The following is a 23,513-nucleotide window of genomic DNA, read 5'->3' as shown; positions in this document are numbered from 1 at the left end:
TGTCATTTATGAGATTAAGAAACTGCAGATTAGATATTAGTTGCTGGAATTAATATGAGACGAAAATAGAATAATGTGCAAAGCTGAAGGCTGTCCTGGTTTTGAGCAGTCAAGGGCATGTATTCTGTGATAGGAGAAAATCATAATTTTGGAGGAAAATGGCTTTAAACTTTTAAAGAATGACTTAAAAAAAAATGTAATGTGGGTTTGTCATGGCATTTAGAAAGCTGACCAAACATTCAGTCAGATACAGGACATAACTGTTAGATATATATACTTTAAAGAGGATGATTTCCCAGTGAATCCAAATCCTGGAAGCAGTGTTGTCATCTAATAACTGTATATAATTTTGGAGCCTTTGTCTGAAAAGTAACAATATAAACTGTTATTGCAACTTATGGAGCAGTAACATACAGCATGAGAGCAATGTTACTAAAAATTTAGGGTGACAGCTTTTCAAGCTTCTCCAGTTAATACTGTAAGATGATGTCATCTTATATCTCCAGTTAAACCAATGAAAATGTGTATGGGTCAGGACTATGCCTAGCTCAGTTCAAATGAAACTGTTCATTCTCAAAAAGGGAATCTCTGTATTTGCAAAGTATAGGTAAATTTCACTTCTCTATTTTTTAAAAATTTTGAAAAACTCAAGTTGTTTTTGACCTTTAGAACTTCTGTTCTGTTTTGTTGGTAGAGATTAAACTGCAGATGTAGTCTGAGACTGGCTGATTAAATTTCTTTTTATATGTTTGAATAATGATATATATGTATTTATTTATTTATTTATTGGTCTGGAATTAAGGTTTGTTCCACATGTTGTTCTGAAAAACTTAGAAAGGCCAGTTGTTTGCCTTTACCTACTGTTACTTAAGTTTTCTATCACTGTTTTCAAAATGCTTTCGGTTGCTAGTATCTTCCTGAGATGTGACATATAGGGGGCTAAACATTGTGAATGACCAGTGTACAAAGGTTCCTTTAAAAACTTCAGCAGAAATAGTTCAACTGTATAAGCAGAAGTTAAGGGGCTCGGGAGAAAATTAGTGAGGGAAAGCTGTAGTTAAGTCCTTACACCCTTATTTTGAAGAGCATAATGTAAATATTTGGCATGGAAGTAGTCCTCTTGGAGAGGTATTGTGTAGCTTTATTTTTGGTTGAATGTACTTTACTTTGACTTAAATGTAACTTTGAGAATTAGAATGTGATGATGTGCCTAAAATACTGTGCTTTATAGGTCCAGTTGTTAAATCATATCAGTTTATCTATGTATATTGTCTGCAGACTGGGATTCTCAATGAGTCATCAAGAAAAAATAGAAATAGAGCTTAGTATATTTTGGTGTGACATAAGTTCTTGACTTGGACTGAGAATGACACTACAGATCTCGTAGACTTTGTCATATATGAAGCTGAAATAAGGCTAAGCTGCTGCCAGCATGTAGCTAACTTAATGCTTTTTGGAAGATTATGCAAACCAATGTACACATGGGAGTGAAACAGCTTAAAGTTTAGCTTTTTTTTTTTTTTTTTTTTTTTTTTTTAAGAAACAAAAGCAAGCAAGCAAAGAAACTTCCACACCTGAGTATTAGAGAAATATGTTGTGACTGAAGTATTGCAAGAACATGCTGGATGGAAAGAGTTAGTTCTGAGCATGAAATTACTTTTTTTTCTCTAAGTGTTTTCTTTAGAGAATTAACAAGCTTAATGGCAATTTTCCAAAGCTCCGATATTAAGAGGCCCCTTTATGCCCAAAAGGGAAAATGTAGGTGTCACTGACCTACAAACACTGGCATTTCTGCTTTTCTTCTCAAATTATATTTTAATATTTATTTTGCGTGAGGGATATCTTAATAGCAGGATTCATGTGGGAAACAAATACCTCTACTTTATTCCACTATATAAAAGCTTACTCATGTGATCTAGCAAACAAATGTTTGGCACTTTGTTTAGTAATTTGTTTTTATTTTGTTAGGCAGGTCCAGAATGTTTGCAATGTGAAGAAGAGTGTACCAAACCACGGCCGTCTGGCTGTCCTCACCGATGTGTTTTACCCTGTCATCCAGGGGATTGCCCACCATGCCTTCAAATGCTTAAAATAAAGTGTCACTGCAAACTGTCAATACTGTATATTGAATGCTTGTAAGTAGACGATGAGTTGGGTTCAGTTCTGACAAATACTGCTAGCTGGAAACAAGTTGAAATGTGTACGGATAGGAGTTACCCTGATGGATGTTATAGTATTTTTCTTTGAAATTATAATTTATAATATAATGTTTTTTCTGTTTAATTTCCTAGTGTTTTATTTGGTATTATTGCTAAAACTATTAAAAGTATATGGAGTCTCATGGGCATAAGTCTTTTACATAGAACTGTTTTAATAATTCTTTTATAATATAGTAATATGCTTAACTATGTAAATATACAGTAATCTGTATATTGTAATTAATCTATATGTAATTATTTTACAGTGTGTAAGGAAGAATTTTACAACAAGAATTAGAATAAATGTAGTTAATGTAAAAATACCTTTAACTAAGACTTAATGAAAAATGAACTTCTGAAATGAAGTGTCTTTTAGTTTATCTTTTTGAATTAGAAAACATGTTTTTGATCATTTATGTCCCTTTTTAATTGTTTGAGGGGGGACAGAGCAGTGCTAGCTTTTACTAAATGTAAGATAGACATAGAGGATTTGAGTTTTATCCTCCATATGCCTATTACTCTGAAAACATTCATCCCACACTTATATGGCCTTCTTTGTGTTCTCGCTAAAGTACTTCAAATCCTCTTAAATTATGTGTTTTGTCTGATAGAGACTTAGTATTGTTAGTTCCACAGTACATGGAGCATATTTTTTTTTATAGGTATAAATACTTAAATGCATCCTAACTGTATTGACTTGTGGTTGTTTTTATTTATCACAAAAAACATGTTTTCTTTTACAGAAAAGTAACTTGTGCTGATTTAAAAGAAAAGGATCTTCTTATTTCCTGCAAAAATCAGTGTCCAAAAGAGGTAAGCCATACTAACAAAAAAAAAAAAAAAAAAAACTCAATCTGATAGATGTCTGGCGCTTGTGGATAAGAGAAATAAATGTATGTGTCTTGATTTTAGCAAGATTTTTGACACAGTTTCACAGACCATTCACACAAGCAAGCTGGAGAAGCTTAGTCTTGGTGATCGTGCTAAATGATAAATGCAAAAAGCTGTTAGTAAATTGTACTCAGAGAGCAGTTTTGTTTGTTATCAACTTGGAAGGATATATTGAAGGATCATGGATCTTTTCCCACAGCAGTACTAGTGAATGCTTTCATTAATGGCCTGAATGATTAAACATTGAGATGAGACTGAAATGGGAGATTATGTCCTGTAAGCTGATTTAAAACTGATCTCGAATATATATTTGAAAAATAATAGGATGCCATTTGGTTAGTACAAATACTGAGAATTTTAGTTGTGGTTGATTATTTTTTGCTAAGTGTAGGGCTAGTAGTCACGGTCTGTGTAGTAATTCTGGAAAAAAAGAAAGAGATTTTGGACTTTACAAGTTGCTTCAATAGTGAAATATATGCTAAGTAGTGTAAAACATAAGACAAACCAAATCTTCCTGCTGTATTCAGCGTTGGTAACCTTCAGCTAAAGAGCTGTTTAGTTTTGGCTACTGGGCCAAGTGACAAGAATCTAGAAGTGTTATGAGTTAAGGTATAAGGAAAAGTGAAAGAACTGAGATAGTTCAGCCTGAAGCAGAGAAGAACAAGGAGAATATATGAGAGCAGGATTTGAGTATATGAAAGTTTGCTGCAAAGAAAGAGAATAATATCCTTATTGTGTGATGCAAAGACTGGGAAGTGGTAGACTTAGTTATATCAGTAAGGAAGACTAATATTAAATAACATTTCTGAGCAATGAGACTTGTGAAGTGGTGGGAAAAATTTGGTAGAGATACTACAGAACTTTCTCTGGTAAAGATTTTAACAGCTTAATCACATATCAGGATTGATCCAGATACGGATAATACTGCTCTAAGACCAAATGATGAGCTAAATGATCTCTTCCTAGTTCCTTCTAGCCTTGTGATTGTGCTGCTTGTCTGTTTCTAGAAATCTTTTTTTTTTTTAAGTGTTTTTCTTTTCTTTAGTTGACATTAGTTGTAGTGAGGCTGACAACTGTTTCTTCATCCTTCACTGTAGGAAGAGAAAATTTGCAAAGTGGAAGAACGAGAATATTATCAGTGGTATTTTGGGAAGTGTTTCCACTGCTAAGCTCTTCTAAATTTTTGAGAGTCTCCTTCAATGAAATTTAAAAAATGCTTTACTAAGGAAAATATTTCATCCTATAATCACTTCTTATTTCATTTTTGTTTGCCTTGTATTGTCTAGCTAAGTCTTTGTCATGTGCAGTATCAAGCTTATGCTCATAAATAACTTAATCCAACCTATTCTTCTTCATTGCTTCCACTTAGTTCCTTTATGCTAGTTTACCTATCTATTCTGTCTGCTAGGTGGAGACTCACCTAATTTCTTGCAGCTCTGAATTATGCCCCTACCTAATAATTCTAGATTCAAAAATGTCTTCTGTTCCCTTATTTTCCATTGTAAGAATTGTCAAACTTGAATCCCCTCACCCCAAAGTCTGTGTTCTGTACTGCGTACCTTCTTTAATCTTCTAGTTTTTTTGCCCTGGTAGTGTTTTTCTGATGTCTTTCTGTTCATCCTTCTTATTTGTGTTGGACAAGTGAATGTGCCTGTCATGACTTTCTCATCTAGATTTCTAAAAGTTCTCTTCATAGTAGGGGAATGCTTTTGGATGTTATTTCATTGTCCATTTACCTCTTAATTTTATCCTCTAACTTCCCTCTCTGTTGCTTTGTTTTCATTTGCTCCAAGATATCCTCTTTATTTTCAAGAGTGCTTATCTACTCATATGAATTGTGCGTTCACGTAATTCAGATTCTCTTCTAAGATCTCTTCTGTGTCTCATTTTTGACCTTGATTAAGGTAGCTGTAATTTTTCTGGATGTATTCCCAAGACTGTCTGGGACTTGAAATCCCTCAAGCAGTGCTCACCAATTCTGGTTTGCAGCTCAGAATTGCCTTTTTCCACAGATATGTGCAGTTTGTTTGTTCTCCCCCCTCTCCCCAATACAATGGGATGTGGAAGAAGGCTCAGGTCCACAGAATCAGCTTCAGTTGGATAAAGTTTCTGTTCTATCCTAAAAATAGACTCCTTGAAAAATAAGGTTTTCTATAGCTCCTGCTATCTGAAAAATCTTTTATTGCAACTGATGATGTAAAAATGCTTTCCCATCTCTCCCTGTGTTTCTAGCTCTATTTCTTCTCGAGTTTGATGAAACATGAAAGTATTAGTATTGTCCTGCTTCAGGGAGTTTGAATCTTTTTTCATGATTCATTATGTGAAAGTACAATTCACCTGATAACTGTTTTGATAACCTCAGAAGTAAAATATACTCTTTATCTTTTTTCTTAAACAACAACAAGAAGAAATCCCAGTATTTTAACTTTCCTTTTCTGTGAATATTTAATAATACTAGGAATACTATGTCAATGTTAAAATTATGCAATATTTGTCTGTAACTCTGGGAAAATTACCTAGCTGTATCATAAAACAGATTATACAAATAGTCTCTGTTAAAGGACTCATTGATATGTTAAACATGATTTGAACGAGTGATCTTAACAGCCCCTGCAGACCCCAGCATATATAGATCAGGCCAATTGGGGGTCTTTATAATAAGGATTTATGAGCAACTTGGCCAAAATATAAGATGGATGGGACTACAAAACTTTTAAAGTTCACAAATCAAGTATTTCTACCCAAAAACTAATTGGGAGTGTTTTGTGTGCAACTCTAACTGCCTCAAGTTAATTTCAAGTTAGTATTTTATGAGCGTTTTCTTATTTAGTGTCAGAAGCTGACCTTGGTTACTAGAAGAGATCACTGAAGTTGCTGTTTACTATAAATCAGTGTGGACTGTAACTCTACTATAAAGTTTAGAATAATGCAATTTAGGTTCTACAGAATACAATATTTTCCTGAGATCCGAGATTTGAAATGTTTGTGTCTCCTCTTTTTTTTTTTTAATGGAAATTGTAGTAGACAGTATGATACCATATTTGAATAACAAGTAGCATGCTACTTATGGAGATTATGAAAATCACTTAGTTCTATTGTCTGGTATCTTAAAAAATACTTAAAAGGCTTGCCAGCTTTCATGTTTTTGTTTTGGCTCTTTTAGTATAAAACTAAAAAAGGACTTCTAGTATTACATAGTACAGCTTACATTTCCTTTGAGCTTTAGGGAGCAGCAAGTCTCTGATGATGCCACAGCTGTTAGCTGCGATGCTTTAAAGTTCTTCTCTTGTTTGGTAGCAATAACAAAGTATCTTGTTGAACAAAATTTATCATTCTATTTAATCAGTAGTGATTAAATTGTTATGATCCTCTTTGCATATACTTTGGGACAAATCTTACATAGAAATTTCCATGGGCTATTGGTTTTCTTCATTTATAAATACATGTCAATATCTGTGGATCTCTGTCACTTAAGTTCTTCTATGTAATTAGTAATTTTTGATAAAATAACAGTACTTTAAAAGTACATGCTGTCTAGATGTGAAATATGTGACCATGTTGTGGTAAATCTATCCTAACATGCCAGCACAGTAGAGATAATGTCATAAGTTTTAAGAGTAAGGGTATCAATTTATATAAAATTTATTTTCTGTAATTCTGTAAAGATCTCTTAAGTGTACATTGTTTTAGAAATTTAATTTTGAAAGGTGAATGCGCTGCTGCATTACATAAGATTTTCCGTGATCTCTAACATAAGCAGTGGAGGTTTTTAGAGCTCTGGTAGCAGTCACGCTTTAAATTGAAAAGTCTGCTGCTTGAATTGAAAATGATAATCTCTCTTGTGCTTAGCTTTTGGGATTGCTACTCAAGAGACATGCTCTCCTTACAGATGTGTTAACTGGATGTGTGAGTTACCTAGTAGAATTCAGTAAGCCTGCATAAGTGCTGACTACTTTTGTCATCAGATGAAATGTTAAGGTTTAGATGAGTTGCCTAAGTCAAGGGAAAAAAGCTTGTAGCATTTCTTGTGTTCAGGACTGTGGATGAAAGCACTTTCTCTTGAAGTGCTTAACATGTCAACCACAAAACCTGTTTGTTTTGGCCCTTGGTACAATAGCTATTGAATATGAGAGATTTTTATATGGTGCAAAAAAACCCCCACTTTGTAACTCATCATATGCACTTAAAAACAAGCAAACAAAGCCATTCCCGTTACACTATGCAGTAGAAAAAATGATGAATTGTTTCTGTTCACTGAACTCAGGAGGGAGGTGTTTTGGCCACTCAGTTAACTGAACCTCTTTATTTTACATGTTGTTTTTGCATTGGTGGGAATAGACAGAAACTTGCACTGCTACCTTCCTTCTTGTGCAGCATCCCCTGTGGTAGTGAACAGTGTATGCTTACACAGAGAACTAAATGTGTAAACAGCTTTCGATATTGGACTAAACACATTTATGTACTGTGCAGATTTTGCTGTAATGATTTGTAATGTAATTGTAGTAACGCTTGGAAGCTCAGATGAGGGCTACTGTGTAGAATTTGCAGCTCTTTGATTTAACAGCTGACAAATGTAATCTGTTGGGTTTTGACACTATTAACAGAAGTGGAAGTGATAGTTCTCATGACGGATGGTTTTGGCCCGTATGGGATGACTTGCAGGTGAGACTAGAATGTTGCTATTAATTGTGCATGATGCCCTTGAGTAGAATAGTATCACTTACCTGTCACTAGGTGAGCAGCCTCAGCTCTTACACCTGTGAGTAAAAACTGTTACTGGTGAGTCAGGTTGGCTTCATTCCATGTTCCTTACTAGTAGTCTGAACTCGAGGCTCAAAAAATTTTCTCTCATCTCTTCAAAATAAGATAAAATGCAGGATAGATTTACTTGATAATCGGTTGTGCCAGTCTAACCTGAATTCTTTCTTTGACAAGATGAACAATTTCTTTCCTCTCTCTCCAGTTAAGGAAAATAGATTAGATCTGCTATGTCAGGCTTCAGGAGAGCAGTTGAGGCTCTCCTCTGCTAGTCCAAATAAAGAAAAATAATGCAAGGGCTATCGAGGATTGAGGCAACAATTGGTTGTGTTTGTTAAATATGTACGTATCTCTAAATGAATAGTTAGATGAAAGACGCATTAACAATATGGAAATTTCCCAAGGATTGTATTGAGGACTGATCTTGCATTGTTTTCAGAAATGACCTCGGCACCAAAAAATAGGAATGTTCTTTGAATTTTCTGATGAAAACTTAGTGTTGTCCGTACAACACAACTGAGGAAGTGCATGTTCAGAAGCAGATAACCTTTAGAGTGTGGTATTAGATACAGAAAAACCAGTAAGACCATTCATGTAAAGACTAGTAATAAGCTCTTGGGTGACAGCAAAAATTCTTATTGTCACAGCTCGATTAGCTGGAAAGAAATGTAAATGAGAGCTGAAGATGTATTGGGGAAGATATTCTATTAAGAATAAGATATTATTAAAACATTGTACGAAGTCATTTGAAATATTATATGCAGTTCTGGCTACTGTGTTCAAGAAATATTGATTTAAGCTGGTTGAAATTCAATGAAGGGAATACTGTGGGAATAAAGAGTCTTTTATGGAAGGACAGTTGAGAAATATTTCAATGTGAGGATAAGAATAAATGGATTTAGACTGTCTAGAGGAAAATTTAGAAAATTAGAGAAAAAGGTCTTGCCTCCTGAAGATGTGAAGTCTTGGAACAACCTCCCTAGTCCAGCAGTAGAAGAGGGGAAAAAAGACTGTTTTCAGTATAAGACTTGGTCCAGTCATATAGGGATCATATGAGGTAGCTACCTGTAGCAAAAGGGATCTGGATTTGAGGACTTAGTTTCCTTCTAGTCCTATACAAAATGTGCAGTAATAGCAACTGAAAAGAAATCAAACCCTATATCACAAAATGGATCACTAATGGATACAGTAGTGTTTGACTTGACATGAAAGCATATTTACTTGTTGCGTAATTTTCATTTCAACATGGAAAGTTTTACGTTCTGTTTTAGGTGTTTCTTCCATGACTCTAGGCTTTAAGATAAGCCGTTTCATTCGTATTTCTAAGAAACAAAATTTATTAATCAACAAGAAATAGATCTATCTATCTATCTATATATGAGTTTTAGAATTGCGTTATGTTGTATTCTCATTTTTGTGAATGAAATGATGTAGCATGCACACATCTATGAAAAGTGAATATCTTATCTCTTACCACATTTTCCAAGCTGTATTAATTCCTTGATGACACTTAACAGCTGAATTTTTGCTTTTTACTAAGGGAACCAATACCATTTTAAAAAAATTTTGGAGGGATTTAAACAAAAAAGTCAGATATCTTATGCAAGATACTACCTTCAGTTATTAATATTAGGTTTTGTAATGGAAAGTGGAATATCATTATTATGAAGATTTTATATGGGCATATGTATGAACAAGGTATTTTTTTAGTCAAGTTTCTAACAAAGTGAAACAATTTGCTCTTGTGCCGTTTTTGATCTACTGTAATGCTGGGAGTACTGTTGTATTTCAGACAGTCACCATAGTTAGATTAGCATCCCAATTTGTAAGATAGTAGTCTTTCTCAGGTACCAGAAACGGGATAACTTACCAAATGCAGAAATTGAGGATTTTGTGAAATTAATTGGGACATAAGGAAACTGACAACCTGCCTTTTGGCTTTTGCCTAGTTCAGAACATTCTTACATGCAAAACTTCATTTAGTGGGTGTTTTTTTTTCCCCCCACTTCTGGTACTTCTGATTCTTCCCTCTTTTGTTGGCTCTCTGGTCTGTAAGTAGTTACAGTACAGTTAATCTATGTTTTCAGTTTCTTTCTGTCTTGTGTACTTGTATGTTACCTCTCCCCTGCCCCTCAAGATTACTAGGGTAATTATTGTTACATAAATAACTGTAATGGTGACTATATTATAGAAAACATTTGAAAACAAAGTTGTTTTTAATCAAGCTATGCAAATAAAATCTTTAATAAAATCTCTAATAAATTCAATTCGTAGATTCTTTGTAACTATCCAGTCTCTTTTTGATGTGAGATTTTTTTTTTTTTGTTGTTGTTTGTAGTTGCCATGTGGTCACCGATGTAAAGAGATCTGCCATTCAGGGGACTGTCCTCTGAACTGCAACCAGAAGGTTAAACTCCGATGTCCCTGTAAGAGATTGAAAAAGGCAAGTTCTCGGTTACAGTTTTGAGAAAGATGCGTCTTTCCCTTTTTGTAGACTTGTATGAGTGAATCGTCTCTAGTATGGATTGGACTAGGTCCAGTTAGTTCAGTAGAGCTGTAATAATTCACAGCAACTAAAGATCTGGACTGCAATATGAAAAGATTTGCTAGAGAACATAAAATCCTATTAATTCTAAAATATAAGGCTATTATAAGTAAGACAGCTAACATCTGCAAGAACACTTGAATTTTTGTAGCTCCATTGGAAGATTAGTCAAATGATTTGGAGTGATTTAAGAAAAAAAAAAATCTTTTTTTCCTGGCAGTTCAAGAAAGTGTTCCAACTTATGTAATTAAACAATCTCAGATGTTATATCTTGAATCTCTAACCAATGTGATCAGTTAGTTTTCTGCAAATCTAAAAGCAACTACAGGCATCAGCATTGTTAGCTTTTAACAAGGTGAACAGTCTACATTTATAGATAACCAACTGTATTTTAGGTTGCTTGTATTACTGTGGTGCAAAACAGCATTGGCCTCTGCTGTGGATAAATCTTATTCTGTGCCTAAATGTTCCCCTCGGATGCAGTCTTTCTTTTGCTCTTGTAGAATCCAGAAAACAATTGGTTAAACATATAATTGGAATTCTGATTTCTTCTCTTTAAAATATACCTGTAAGTCTTAAATCAAATGGAATTGTATATGGAAGGTGTAGCTATTAGTGACCTTCTATTTCTGTAACAGCTCAGTTATGTCTAGTTGTTATTGTCTCTGACTTTCATCACATTTTTGAGAAATATGGAAAATGTGTCATATCACCTACTGTTTTTGTATTCTAGTGCTGAATTGTATCTTACTGTACAGTTACTGATTTTTTAGTCCAGTTCAGGTTTTATTGTCCCCAATGACAGGACACACTTTTCACTTCTGTGGTTCAGGAGTGCTGCCAAGAAACAATGAAATACACTTTTTAGGATGTTTTTGACGAGTCTAAAATTGTAAAACAGTGGAACCTCACAAGCCTGCTGCTCTGAAAGATCTGCTTATTTAAAATGTGAAGTTTTTCACTTCAAAAATAGAGAAAACTTAATTATAAAGCAAAGAGATGGTCATGAGCGGTCATTAGTTTTTATGTGAAGGCAACCCACAGAATCACAGAATGGGTAAGGTTGGAAGGGACCTCTGGAGATCATCTAGTCCAACCCCTTGCTCAAGCAGGGTCACCTAGAGCATGTTAGACAGGGTTGCATCCAGGTGGGCCTTGAATGTCTCCAGAGAAGGAGACTCCACAGCCTCTCTGGGCAACCTGGTCCAGTGCTCCGTCATCCAGTGAAGAAATTCCCCCTCGCGTTCAGGCAGAACTTCCTGTGGTTCAGTTCGTGCCTATTGCGTCTTGTCCTGAAATTTATATTTAAATAGTCATATTAAAATTTTAAAACTTATTTAAATTAGTCAAGAAATGAGCCGTTTGACTCCTAGGGAAATAAGAGTTTGGGATTTTCCTTATTTTTTCTTTTTTAAATGGAGAAAGAACTGTACCTGAAATACTGGCCTACTATCTGGAGGTCAAACCAAAATCGCTTTTCTCTTGTACAGAAAACTATATGGTGGAGGGTAATTGATGGCAGAACCAGAAGATTGTGGATAAGTGGACCTTGTTTCAGTTGCAGTCATATGAAACTGTCTTGGTTCTACAATGTGAAAGATTTTTAGAGCAATTCTTCTATATGAACCTACCCTTGCTAGTGATCCTAGTGGGTATCTGTTGACTCTCTGTATCTACTCTGAGCTGCGTTGTCCCCAGTCACCAGTGAATCTCTAAACCTGCCATATGTGGGTCAAACATACAAATAGTGTGCCTGTACGTTTGGTTTATAAAGTCTGTAGTCTTTCATGTGATTATGAAAACAAACAAATTTTAGCATCTAGTTTACTACTCGATTCTGTATAGAACTCCTGAATTCTTGGCAATGCATGGTACTGTTAAAGCTTGTAGTTTATAAGGCACCTATTCCAAGCCACTATAAATATATTCCATCCTGATGCTGAAGAAATAATCCAGTTTACCAGAGGAAACTTTACTAGTACATCTTCCCTGCTGCTATTGCCTGAATTACCTTTAGTAGCTCCCTTTGCGATGAAGACAGGCCTGTCATCTACAGTCTCGTAAAGATAACTGTATGTGTTGCTTTGACTGGGCCAGTTTTAGATATCTTATTCTTCCACTTTGACTCACTTTCTGTCTTCTGTGTTTTGTATTAGAGTCAAGTAATTGATTCTGTAAATTCTGGAGTCTTATAGCAGTCTTTCTTAAGCAATTTATTGTTACAGGAGGAGTCACTGAACCAGCACAACTAATATCAAACATATGATTTAATGGCTTTGAGTATAGAACAGGAAGAATGTTTTATTCTCCTTCTAGCATTTAAATTAAATAACTGTTTTTCTAAATTAAATGTGGTCATAATGTTGAATCATGATGTTATGTGTGTAAAATGTACAGACAGATGAAATATTTGAATTTGTAAGTCTGTCAATTTCTATTTTTAGCCATCTCTGCATTGGTCAGGTGTTCTTAACATGCTTGAATTGATTTGAAGGGAAGTTAAGCATTGCAAAAATAAATGTATTGTCTAAATATTCCTATATTTAAGACTTGTGTTTAGAAAAAATCTTATTTGTAGACTGAATATTTTTAATGTTTTGTGTGAATTTTGTGGATTTCTGTTTGTATGCATTATGAAAAATCACAAGTTATGATTGTCCTGTGTATCCTTTATAATATAAAAGCCAACGTAGTTTCACGTTCTGTTACTGTACCTACCCAACAATATGCTTGATAAGCTAGTAGTATAGATAACGTACCAGTTCTCTCTGCTTCTTTTTCTGTCTTTGTAATATTGCGGGAGAAACGGGGATTTCTTTTTTCGTGAACAGAAACAGATATTGCCCCATGCTCTCAGACAGTACTGATGATTTGTAGGCTAGTGAAGAGAATACATGTCAAATTGCTGAATCTGAGTGCTGGTTCTTTATGCGAGAATCCACAAAGTTATATTATTTAGTCTTAGGTAAACAAGTGAGAAAATGGAAGGAAACAAAGGGGTTAAACGTGGCTGTTTGGTTGTTTCTTGCTTTTAGTGTAGCTAATCAAAAAGAGGGAAAATAGAAGAGGGCAAAGTTTAATACGAAGTTAAAGATTTGAATAGTGTTTAATTACCTTTATCTTCTGTGTAGCCAATAGTTTAGCAAATACAAAATTTTCATAATTTTCATAGTGAAATAGACTTTAATTTAAATTTTGTGTATAGTGAAATGTGTTTTAAAAGACATTAAATGTATACTTAACAGGAATTACAGTGCAGCAAGATACGAGAAGGCCAGGTTTCACTAGAATGTGATGGGTTATGCAAGGAAATGAAACGGAAGGCGTCTGAGGTAATGTATCTATCACAGTTAAAACTTATTCTCACTCCAGTTAAAACTTATTCTCACTCCTTCAAGCAAAGGGGAAAAAACGAACAGAATTATTTTTTTTCAAGACAATACCAGAAAGAAATGCAATGTAATCAAGCAAATGTGTTTAATAGGACCTGCCTTTTCAGACTGTTAAGTTCAGCTTCATGTGTTAGAAATATGGGTGATGAGAATAACATTGTTTGTTTGCAGATGGTGTTAATTAGTTTAATGGCATGCTATGCTAATGTGATACTGTTGTCTTCGTGATTGGCGTGTGCAGGTGTGTATGCACATATATGTTAGAACTGGTTCTTTCCTCTTTGAGAACAAGCAATGATGAATGATGGTAAAATTTTGATGCTTTAGGATTAAGGCCAGCTACTTCACAGAGCATTGTTAGATCTGCTCTTTCTTGTGGAGATTATGCAGCCATCAGTGGACGACCTGATCATCATGCCAATGTAATCCTATCACACTATATTAGTTACTCTGAAGCAGAAGAATTGAGTTTTCAGTAATTGTAGTGTACTTTAAATGTGACCTCTCCCCAGCTCTACTGTTTTATGGAGTTCAGAAATTGCTGCAAAATGTCGTATAGAGAGACAGAATATCTATCTTGCTTTTCACGAGCTTTTTACAAAAACAGAATTGGTACATATATTGCTTGGCTTTCATTGAGTAAATGTGAGATGTGATAAACACAGCCCCAAAAATCATTGAATAAAACTGACTTGTCTGTTTCTGCCCAGAAGAGGAGAAGAAGCAGAATCCTTCTGCTCAGGATTGATAGGCGGGTTCTCACAGGTATCACATAAACCAAATTCTACAGTTTTGCTAGTTGATAAACTTCTTGGGATATGCCTCTAAAAACTGCAGTAATAACAAACAGTTGTAGTATGAGTATGGAGTTAATTCCATGTCTGTAGGATGTGGAGTGCATGAAAGAAGGTAGATCAATTAAAAATCTGCATGAACTGAGGCAAGGAACACATTTCAGTGTGGATGTATCTGGACTTGCTAATGGCTAAATTCTCATAAGGTGGCAACAAATGATCTTGCTGAAATAAGTCGTCTGTCTGAAGAATATTTGTATTCTAGCACAAGTAATTTTAGCAGTATTTGAGAACTTCTAATTATTCCCTTAGGTCAAGATTTTACAGCTGTTTCGTTCTAAGTTACTATATTACTTAGGTGGGTACTACTTCCTATTTCTTGCTCACGCTACTGTAACCTGCATGAAGCAATGGTCTCATGCAATGAGCAAATGGCTGCAAGTCTCTAGTACAGGTGATGCTACAGTCATGTGGCATATCGTAGCTATGGGTACCATCCTCACAGAAGAATATGTATTTGGTTGCTTTTTTCTGAAGTTATAAGGTTCTACTTAAATGCTCACTGAACAGTGAGCTTTTGTGCAGCCTTTGACTTGAAAATTATGTACAAGAATTAGTGAATAACAAAATAAGCTTACTGCAATGTGTCAAGACTGCAAGGTCTGTTAAATTTCAGCCCTTTACAAAGGGAATTTAGTTTGCCATTGCAAAATGACCATCAGTGTCCAAAAATGAAGTGTGTTAACTCTTACTAAATAATATATAGCAACTAGTGAGTATGTACTTCTGAGAAATTCAAGTGTCTTTTACTGTATATTTTATTATTAAAGAAATAGTTCTAGAAATACTTTTCCACACTGTGCTTATGTTGGTCAATTTCCCTCCACCTGAAATCTCGAACAAGTATAGCCACACTAGCGTAAAAAGCTTTTTTTTTTTTTTTTTTTTTCTTTTTCTTTTTCTTTAGTCCATATTTGTGCTTCACTCTTTATTTTGGACCTGATGGAGCTGCCATTAGATGGCAGTAAAATATCAGAAGGCTAGTTAGTTGTGCCATTTTTTCACACAATACTTTGAAACTATAGATGTGCTGCAGAGGTCTTTTTTATGTTGTTCTGAAGAGACTCCATCACTGTGTCTAGTTTTTATAAAATTCTTAATTAAAAAATTTGAGATAGATGGTTAAACAATTTAAAAGGCTACCAGAAAACCTGCAAATACGATGTTTTACTGGCCTTGTCCTTAGTGCAGTTTCAGCTACAGTGTTAAAAAGTGTGAGCTAGTGTGCATCCTGCTTGGTCTTGAAGAGCTCTTAGGTTATAAATTGTTTGGAATAAGTTCCATCTGTGCAAACCGTATTTAGTAGCTTGTCTTTGATAGTATGCAAGTCATGATAAACATATATATGCACATATACATGTCTGTCTATACACACACATGTTATTAGGATACAGATCTTCTTAAATTTCAAATTATAAACTAGACTTTTGCATTTAACTTTGGTAAGGTAGTAATTCAGAGCCTACAGTACAGTCAAATTTATACAAGAAGGTGGCAGATCATATAGTGATACTTGCCCAATATACTCTCCCTGTTACTTCTGTTACTGTAAATCTCACGGAACTTCTGAATGAGAGCTGGTGTCCATGTTTAATGGTTTTTTGCATTTTTCTCTTGTTAGCTTGCCTAGTTATTTTTTAGCCTGCATAAACCTTTGGCACTTACAGTTCAGTAATACAGGATGTTTTAAGCTTAACCATGTATTGGATGGGAGAAAAACACTTCCCTCTGTGAACTCGCCTCCTGAGAATTTCACTTCATGGGCCTAGCTTTTGTATTATGAAGAATAATTGATTTATCCTTACTTTCTTACCTTTTCAGGATTTGATGTGCCCCATTAATCACCTGCTTTACACCTGACAAATCCTAGTTATGCTCTCCTCTTTAGATAGAAGCCACTCCATCCTGTTATCCTTTGTGCATGTTCAAGCTGCACATCTTTCTGATATCACTGAACCAAAACTGAATGCGGGAGCTTAGATTCAAGGGCAGTCTGTGTTTATAGATTGGCATGTTGCATTCTTTTCCTAATAATTCTTAATATTTAGTTTCTTGAATGCTACAAAACACTTCTATAGAAATATGACTTGTTAATAGTTCTATGACTTCTGCATGATGAAGCGCTTCTAGTTACATTCACAGTTTGCATTACCCCTTGGGCCATAAAGCAGATCGTGTATGCATTATCCAAAATATATCTTATTCAGTACAGATGTAGAAATTATCTTTCACTTTAGTAGTCATGGAGTGTTTAAAGCACTTGGAATGAAGTGTGTATGTGTATGAATTATATACATATGCAAGTAATACCTGTGTATGTAAATGGTGCTGAATTGAGGATTAAGATGCTGACAACATAGAGTAACTATCTCTAGCATTTTTCATGGCTGTTGGTGAATAAGCACCTCTCTCCCCCACCTCTCCCAGTTTAGTGTTTGTTGGTTATGTTTGTTGGTTATGTTTGTCAGATTAAAGTTAGTCAGAAGCCCAATTTATACCCTGAGAACATCCACTATGTACTTGATATTTTCCAAGCATAAGATGATAAGGCTTTTTTCCAGAATATTTTATGATCTAAATAAATTAAAAGCTCACTAGATAAGGGTTTTGCTCACTTTTGCTCAGAACCAATCTATAAAAAGTAATTATAATTCTATGAACAAATAAATATAGTTGTTTACAACAGCTGCTCATCATTTCTGTATCTGGACAGATAAAAGAAGCTGAAGCCAAAGCTGCTATTGAGGAAGAGAAACGAAGACAGCAGGTATCAACCTTTCCTTCTTCTCCCACGCTGCATCACTTTGTTCTTTTAGTAGATCATTTATTTTGCATGCAGCTAGCGATACAGTTTGTAAAGTGATATTTACAATCCTTCCTGTCAGCTGTTGTTTTAGGCTGTGTGCTGTGAATGACTTACAATGGTTTAGAACTCAAATGTTTTCCCAAACAATTTTCATAATTTTATGCAAAATGATAATTAAACTGATTCATATTGCATTTACAAACTGTTTATAGTTTATTTTTAAAATAGCGGGTTCTGGGTTTTTATTAAATGTTTCATAATACATAAGATATAAATTACTCAACGGGCTTCATAGCCATTTAAATACTGGCTGAAGCTTTTTTCAACCATGAAAGAATGAGGAAGCATAAATAAGTCATTGTCCTTGGAGGTTTCTGAGGGGGGGAAAATGTATTTACTGTAACTTCTATTGTTGTCATTAGTTGCTGCTGTTGTCTGTTGTTGGTGAATGTATGTTGACAGCATTATAATCCAAGAGATTACTGTGCCAGTTGCCTCATCTCTAATAATGATCTTTTTTCAGAGAATGATTGTAAGCTTGTTTCGATGGTGAAGGCTTGGTCAGGTTTATCATCTAGAAGCTATAGTTCTAATGAACTCCTTCCAACTAGTTAATGCATGTATGCTTGTGACAGAGCATTTGACACAAAATCGCCTTCCAAATCCAGTAGGTGATTCATGACTTTCTTATGTAATTGTTTTGATAAACAAGTAAAATTAGATTAAATTTGCTCCTTCATCTGGATTTCTCATTCCATTCTTATCCTTATCATAGAGCAGTGGTTCACCCTCTGCTCAAAGGGGAGTAAGGGAGGTGTATTTCCTGGATTAGTTGTCTTGTACTATTTACCCAGTCTCATTAGAATGTTCTTGCATGGACAGTTCTTCTGTGGGCCATAACTTGAGTTATGCCTGCTTTGATTAATTGTGTGAACACTCTACTAAAGCATCATGTACACTAATTAATGCTCTAGCAAGACCTACCTTTTTTCCCCCCCCCCCCAGTGGAGGTGTATCCCTCATGCTGGACTAGCATGCAGTACATACCTGTTGTCCAGGGCATCGTGGTCATCTTGTCATTCATGCCTCAGCTATCTACAATGTTGATCTGCCTATCCCTTCATATGATTCAGTTCATCTGACTCTGTTTTTCTAAGCTAAACTTAGAAATGTTAGTTCCAGGATTTAGGCAGGAAGTGTAGCATGCATGCAAATACTTGAAACATTTTGTCTCAGCAGTGATAATCTGTAACTGACAGTATTGCAAGCTGAATACAGAAGTGCACTAATAGACATTTACAGTTATAAAGAATAAGAGTAAAACTCTTAAAGTTGTTGGTGTTTGTATTGCACTGATTTTTTTTCCTTTTTTTTGGAGGAAAACAAAAAGGTGTCCAGTGACTAATGATTTCTGCCTCATAATCATTTAAGTTATTGCCCCTCCAGAGAAGTCACTGTACTGAGACTTCTCTAATATTACAGCAGATTTGCTTGACTAGCGCAGCGTGCAATGTTAGTTTTATCTTCTTGAATCTTCAGTAGCGATTATTTCTCTCTGCAGTCATGCTGTCATTGCTTTTCACTTCTATGTTCGCTGAAGTCTAACAGTGTCTGTCTGGCAGTCCACCGTGCAACAACTTGGTGGCTGCTGAGGTTGGAAAGGATGGACGTTGCCTTCAAGGAAAGAAGACTTCACCAATACATAATCAAGCGTATTAGCAGTTTGGTTTATAATGGCCAGTTGTATAGCACAATAGAAAAGATTACACTATGACAACAGTAATTAATAAATAGGCCCTAAAATTGCACACCATTCTTACCAGATACTTTTATCTCAAACTGATTACTTTCCCATTTGACTTCATAAATCTGCTGTCTAGTGATGCAATTTGGAGCACCTCACTGTGATAGGCAGTTGGGTCCCTTATACACAATAAATGTATTTTCTTACTCCCTTCTGACAGAAGTGTGCATTATGTGCCATATTCCCGATCTCATTAGTACATTCTTATATAAACTGTTTGATAGTCACAGCTTCCTGAGGCCTATTTTGTTTCATGCTTTAGGAAATCCTTTATATGCACACTAGTCAATGTTGTGGCTAAGTCTACAGATTTATATTTTGGTATGTACTGTATTTCTTAGTAGCTTCTGTTAATGTCACTTAGGAATAGAATTCTTTGCTGCTTAGTTGAAGGGAGAGGGCTGGATGAGGCACCTAGTCATGCCTTTAGCAGCTAGACTTTCCTTCTGCTTCCAGTTCAGAGGCACATTGTGAGGCCAGTTACTACAGTGGAAAACTTAGTGCTGTGATTATTTACGTTTAGATAAAGTGCACTCTGTCCCATTCCAGCCTAAAAGATTTGATGAACTTCTGTAGCTCAGTTGATAGCAAGCAGTGGTTCACTACTTAAAGTTGGGGACTCAACTTGAATTATAATTTTATGAAATATGATTTTTTTTTCCATTTTCCTTAGAAAGAAAAATAGCTTAACGTCTCTTTAGGAGGTTCAAAAGTCAAGCATCTCCAAATTCTGTAAAATAAAATCTGCAATTTCAGGATGCATCATGTGTCTGTATAGTCAGTGTTTTATTTGTACTCATTTAACTGTATTTTCCTGTAGGGCTGCTTCTCCTTTCAGTGCGGGAGAAGTGTAGAAGGTGACAGAGGAGCAAAATTCAGTACCTGGGCAACAGTAAATTGGATGTTAACTAACTTTCAAATTTGAAAAAAAAATGCATTTCATTTTACTTTTAATCTGTAGATAGAGAAGTTAACTTATTACTTTATATAAAAAGCTAGAGCTTGTTTAGTTTGAAAAAATATATAGCTTACTGAAGACTAGGAAGAACCATTACTTTATTATTCAGAGGTCACTAAAGTTACACTATGACTGAGAACTGTATAAAATCTATAGGTAGCTTTGTAAGGTGGTTGGTATCTTCAAATTCTGTATACAATAATATGAGTACTTGTTTCTTTCTTTGTGTTTTGCTTTTATGTATGCATTTTTAGCCAAATTCTGTAAAGATTAGTAGGTAAGCAATTCAGTATCCTTTATATAATTGCTGAAATCATTTATCTTAATTCACATTACTGCAATACCTGAGGCTCTCTGCTTCTAACCCTTGCAGATCACAAGGATATGATAGTGCTTGCAAAACTACATCTGTGGTATCTTTTTATACATCTGTATAAAACAAAATCCTACTGTATTATCTATAGAACCTGAAGAACTCTATACTGGCCTTCAGGTTTTGGATTTTTAAAAATTCTTTCATTAAAATATTTTGCTTTTCTAAAGGAGGATTAGATGGTTGTAAGTAATCTTGTTTCAAATCGACTGTGGGATTAGGCTGAATTTTCCTACCATATTATCAGAGAAGTGCCAGCAGTTCCTGCCTTTATTAGGATACAAAGGGATAGACATCAAAATGGGTCCTTTTTTCTTGCTAACAGTGGTATCTGGCACAAGAAGGGAACTCAGATATGCTTCGTGAAACTCCGATAAATATTTCTGTCAGCAGAGGAATACCAGACATCATATAGTCTTGAGTTCCAAATGAAGATTGTATTTACTGGAGAGTACTTCTCTGTCCATTTCCCAAAGCAGAGTCATTCTTGTTTCTTTAATGCACCTACCTTACTGTCTTAGTCCCACTCTTCCTGGCAGCACTACTGTGGTAATCAGGTAGATTTATTTTCTTCTGTAGCCAGGCTTTGTCTCTGTTCACTGTCCACATTTTGTCTGCTTCAGCTCAGTCTTGTTCTTTTTGCCCAACCATTCCCAGCTTGCCTCAATTCTACTACTCTGGTCTTCATTCTTTTTTAGGAGTTTATTGAATATATCTCTGTTCTCTAGCTTCTTGTCCCATATTTTCTCTACTAGTTAATCTACCCCAAAATCTGTGATTAAACTTTTCTTGATTCTCCTTTAGAAAACCTTTTCTGATCTTGTTCTGCGTAGCAGTCAGTTGGCTCCAGGGGTCCTTGTTTTTTCTCTTTGGAGTCTGGCTCCAGTCTTGCACTCCTGGATCCAGGCTGCCTGTTACTACTCTCCGATCCAGGCACGACCCTGGAACTGCTGTTATGGGTAGAAGCTTGACATTCCTTTTAATTTTTCCAGTTCCTTTGTGTTGTTTCTAGGCATGAAGGCACATGCTTACAGGGTAATATGCACCTACTGCAGTCAAATAGATGAGTTACAACATTTAGACAGGCAGAACAAAGATTCTATCTCTTAAGATTATAGCTGTTAATTTAAAATTTAGCTGTGCATGTAAAATGCAAAGAATTGTGGAGGAAAAAAGGATGAATTTTCTTAGGGTAAGCAAAGAGTGCATCCTTATTAGAGGGATTTGTTTGCTTTTAGATTTCAGCCTATACTCTTAGATATGTTTTTGTAAGAGTTTTAAAAATATTCATGAGAACTATTCTGTAATGGGAAAACCCGTTACTTTAAGCTATACCATGAAAATAGCAGTCTCACCTTGGCTTAAGATATGCAGTCTGAGATTTTTTTAAAAAAATTTATATAACATTTCAATTGGTTACATTTTTGCAGTGTTTTAAAAGAAACTAAATGATTGTTTAATACTTGGAAGGCAAGTGCCATAAAACCATGAGATCTGATGCTTCCATATCATCTTTAAGGGCTCTGTAACTTTCATTAGCTGACACTTATTTTTGTAAATGAACCATGGGAATATTATTTGAATTTGAATGTTTCCTTGTTCTTAATCTTGACACACTGTCAACTATTTCTCTGGTTTTTCTTATCTAGGCTGAACTGGAAGCTTTTGAAAACAGGTTAAAAGGACGAAGAAAGAATAAGAAGAGAAAGGATGAAGTAGAAATTGAGCAATCATCATGGCAGAAGTATAAGAACCTCATTATGCTGCCAGTGTTTGGAGTTGCTGTTGTCATGCTTGCATGGCTCATGGTCTACAATGACTGAAATGACTCTTAAGTATTTAATATACCTCAGTGGGGCTCTAGGTAGCTATTACTGTTATAATGTTAGTCTGTGTATACTAGAACTTAATATGCATAGAGTCTGTATGTATGTATACTATTTGCCAAAAAAGTAGAGGGTTAGGAAGGAGTGTCACCTTTTGTGTTACTACATTCACAGCACAAAGCTGAATTCAGACACTGAGAGTAAAGAAATAATAGGTTTTAGTCTACACTAAAGTGCTGATGTAACTTATCTGGCTGAAATCTGTTAACATTTATTTTATTATACTGTTACCTTACTGTCTCTTGTCTCCATTCCACAATATTAAGAGTAGCTTAGAATAAAATGCTTTACTGAATGTTTCTTTCCAGTAAAATAAATTTAGTGTTTTGTTAAAGATTAGTACTTTTATGTTATGTTTTATGTTGGTCTTCATGTTGTATTACACAAAGTATAATTCCTGTGATTCATGTCAGTTTTAATGATAAACTAATGGGGAGCTTCTCATCAGTTAGACTTATGAATGATCTATGGCCTCATATCAGAATTTTTAGATAAGGGAAATGTGAGCTATCTTCCAAGTCTGCTATAACACAAACAATAAAATGGGCTACCTTAGGGACAGCTTTTTTTTTTCCCTCTTCTTCAAAATTAAACCAACTGAAAGCTTAATTAGTGGACAGATGCAAGAACTGAACATGGGGAGAAGTAGTTTCAGTGCACAGGGTGTGTTCTTATCACTTCTTTCTGGTGTTGGTTACAGGGAGTAATACGAAACTCAACTTGGTATCTCTTGATTGTTTCTCTTGAGTATTTCTATAAATAAGTGTCACATTTGAATATTTGCTTAAATGTACAAAAACAAAGCAAATGAATAATTCAATTATACAGTTATTTAGCTCTGAAGTCATCTGGATGGTGCTTGCTAATCATGTGTGAGCTATCTAATCTTCTAAATATTTAGATTTTCTTACTGATACTGGAATACCTTGCTTCAGAGTGTCAGTACGGGGTCCTGTTTGCTGATAGGACTGAAAGATTTTTCAGAGCTTCAAAACTTATGAGAAGCTACATTGTCTCAGCTAAATAGAAAACTGAATTTTAAAATATC

The 23,513-nt window shown here is 35.0% G+C and overlaps 1 protein-coding gene across 3 annotated transcripts in view; it reads left to right on the top strand.

Annotated features, from left to right (window-relative positions):
• NFXL1 (nuclear transcription factor, X-box binding like 1) overlaps nucleotides 1-22,799 on the top strand; it is a 49,129-nt gene extending 26,330 nt beyond the window's left edge. The window contains exons 17-23 of one of the 3 annotated variants that reach the window (XM_062575525.1): nucleotides 1,969-2,135; nucleotides 2,942-3,011; nucleotides 10,186-10,290; nucleotides 13,638-13,724; nucleotides 14,891-14,936; nucleotides 17,352-17,405; nucleotides 22,229-22,317. In XM_062575525.1, the coding sequence (XP_062431509.1) occupies nucleotides 1,969-2,135; nucleotides 2,942-3,011; nucleotides 10,186-10,290; nucleotides 13,638-13,724; nucleotides 14,891-14,936; nucleotides 17,352-17,365 (489 nt within the window). In that variant the 3' untranslated portion in view covers nucleotides 17,366-17,405; nucleotides 22,229-22,317. Of the gene's footprint in view, nucleotides 1-1,968; nucleotides 2,136-2,941; nucleotides 3,012-10,185; nucleotides 10,291-13,637; nucleotides 13,725-14,890; nucleotides 14,937-17,324; nucleotides 17,406-22,228 lie in introns of all 3 variants that reach the window. The other 2 variants (XM_062575524.1, XM_062575523.1) reach the window with 2 other exon arrangements.
• The last annotated feature ends 714 nt before the right edge of the window (nucleotides 22,800-23,513 follow it).

This window comes from Rhea pennata, chromosome 4, assembly GCF_028389875.1.
Source record: "Rhea pennata isolate bPtePen1 chromosome 4, bPtePen1.pri, whole genome shotgun sequence".
NCBI classification, from domain to species: domain Eukaryota; kingdom Metazoa; phylum Chordata; class Aves; order Rheiformes; family Rheidae; genus Rhea; species Rhea pennata.
Note: the sequence above shows the minus strand (reverse complement) of the source record. Positions and strands in the feature narration are given on the sequence as shown.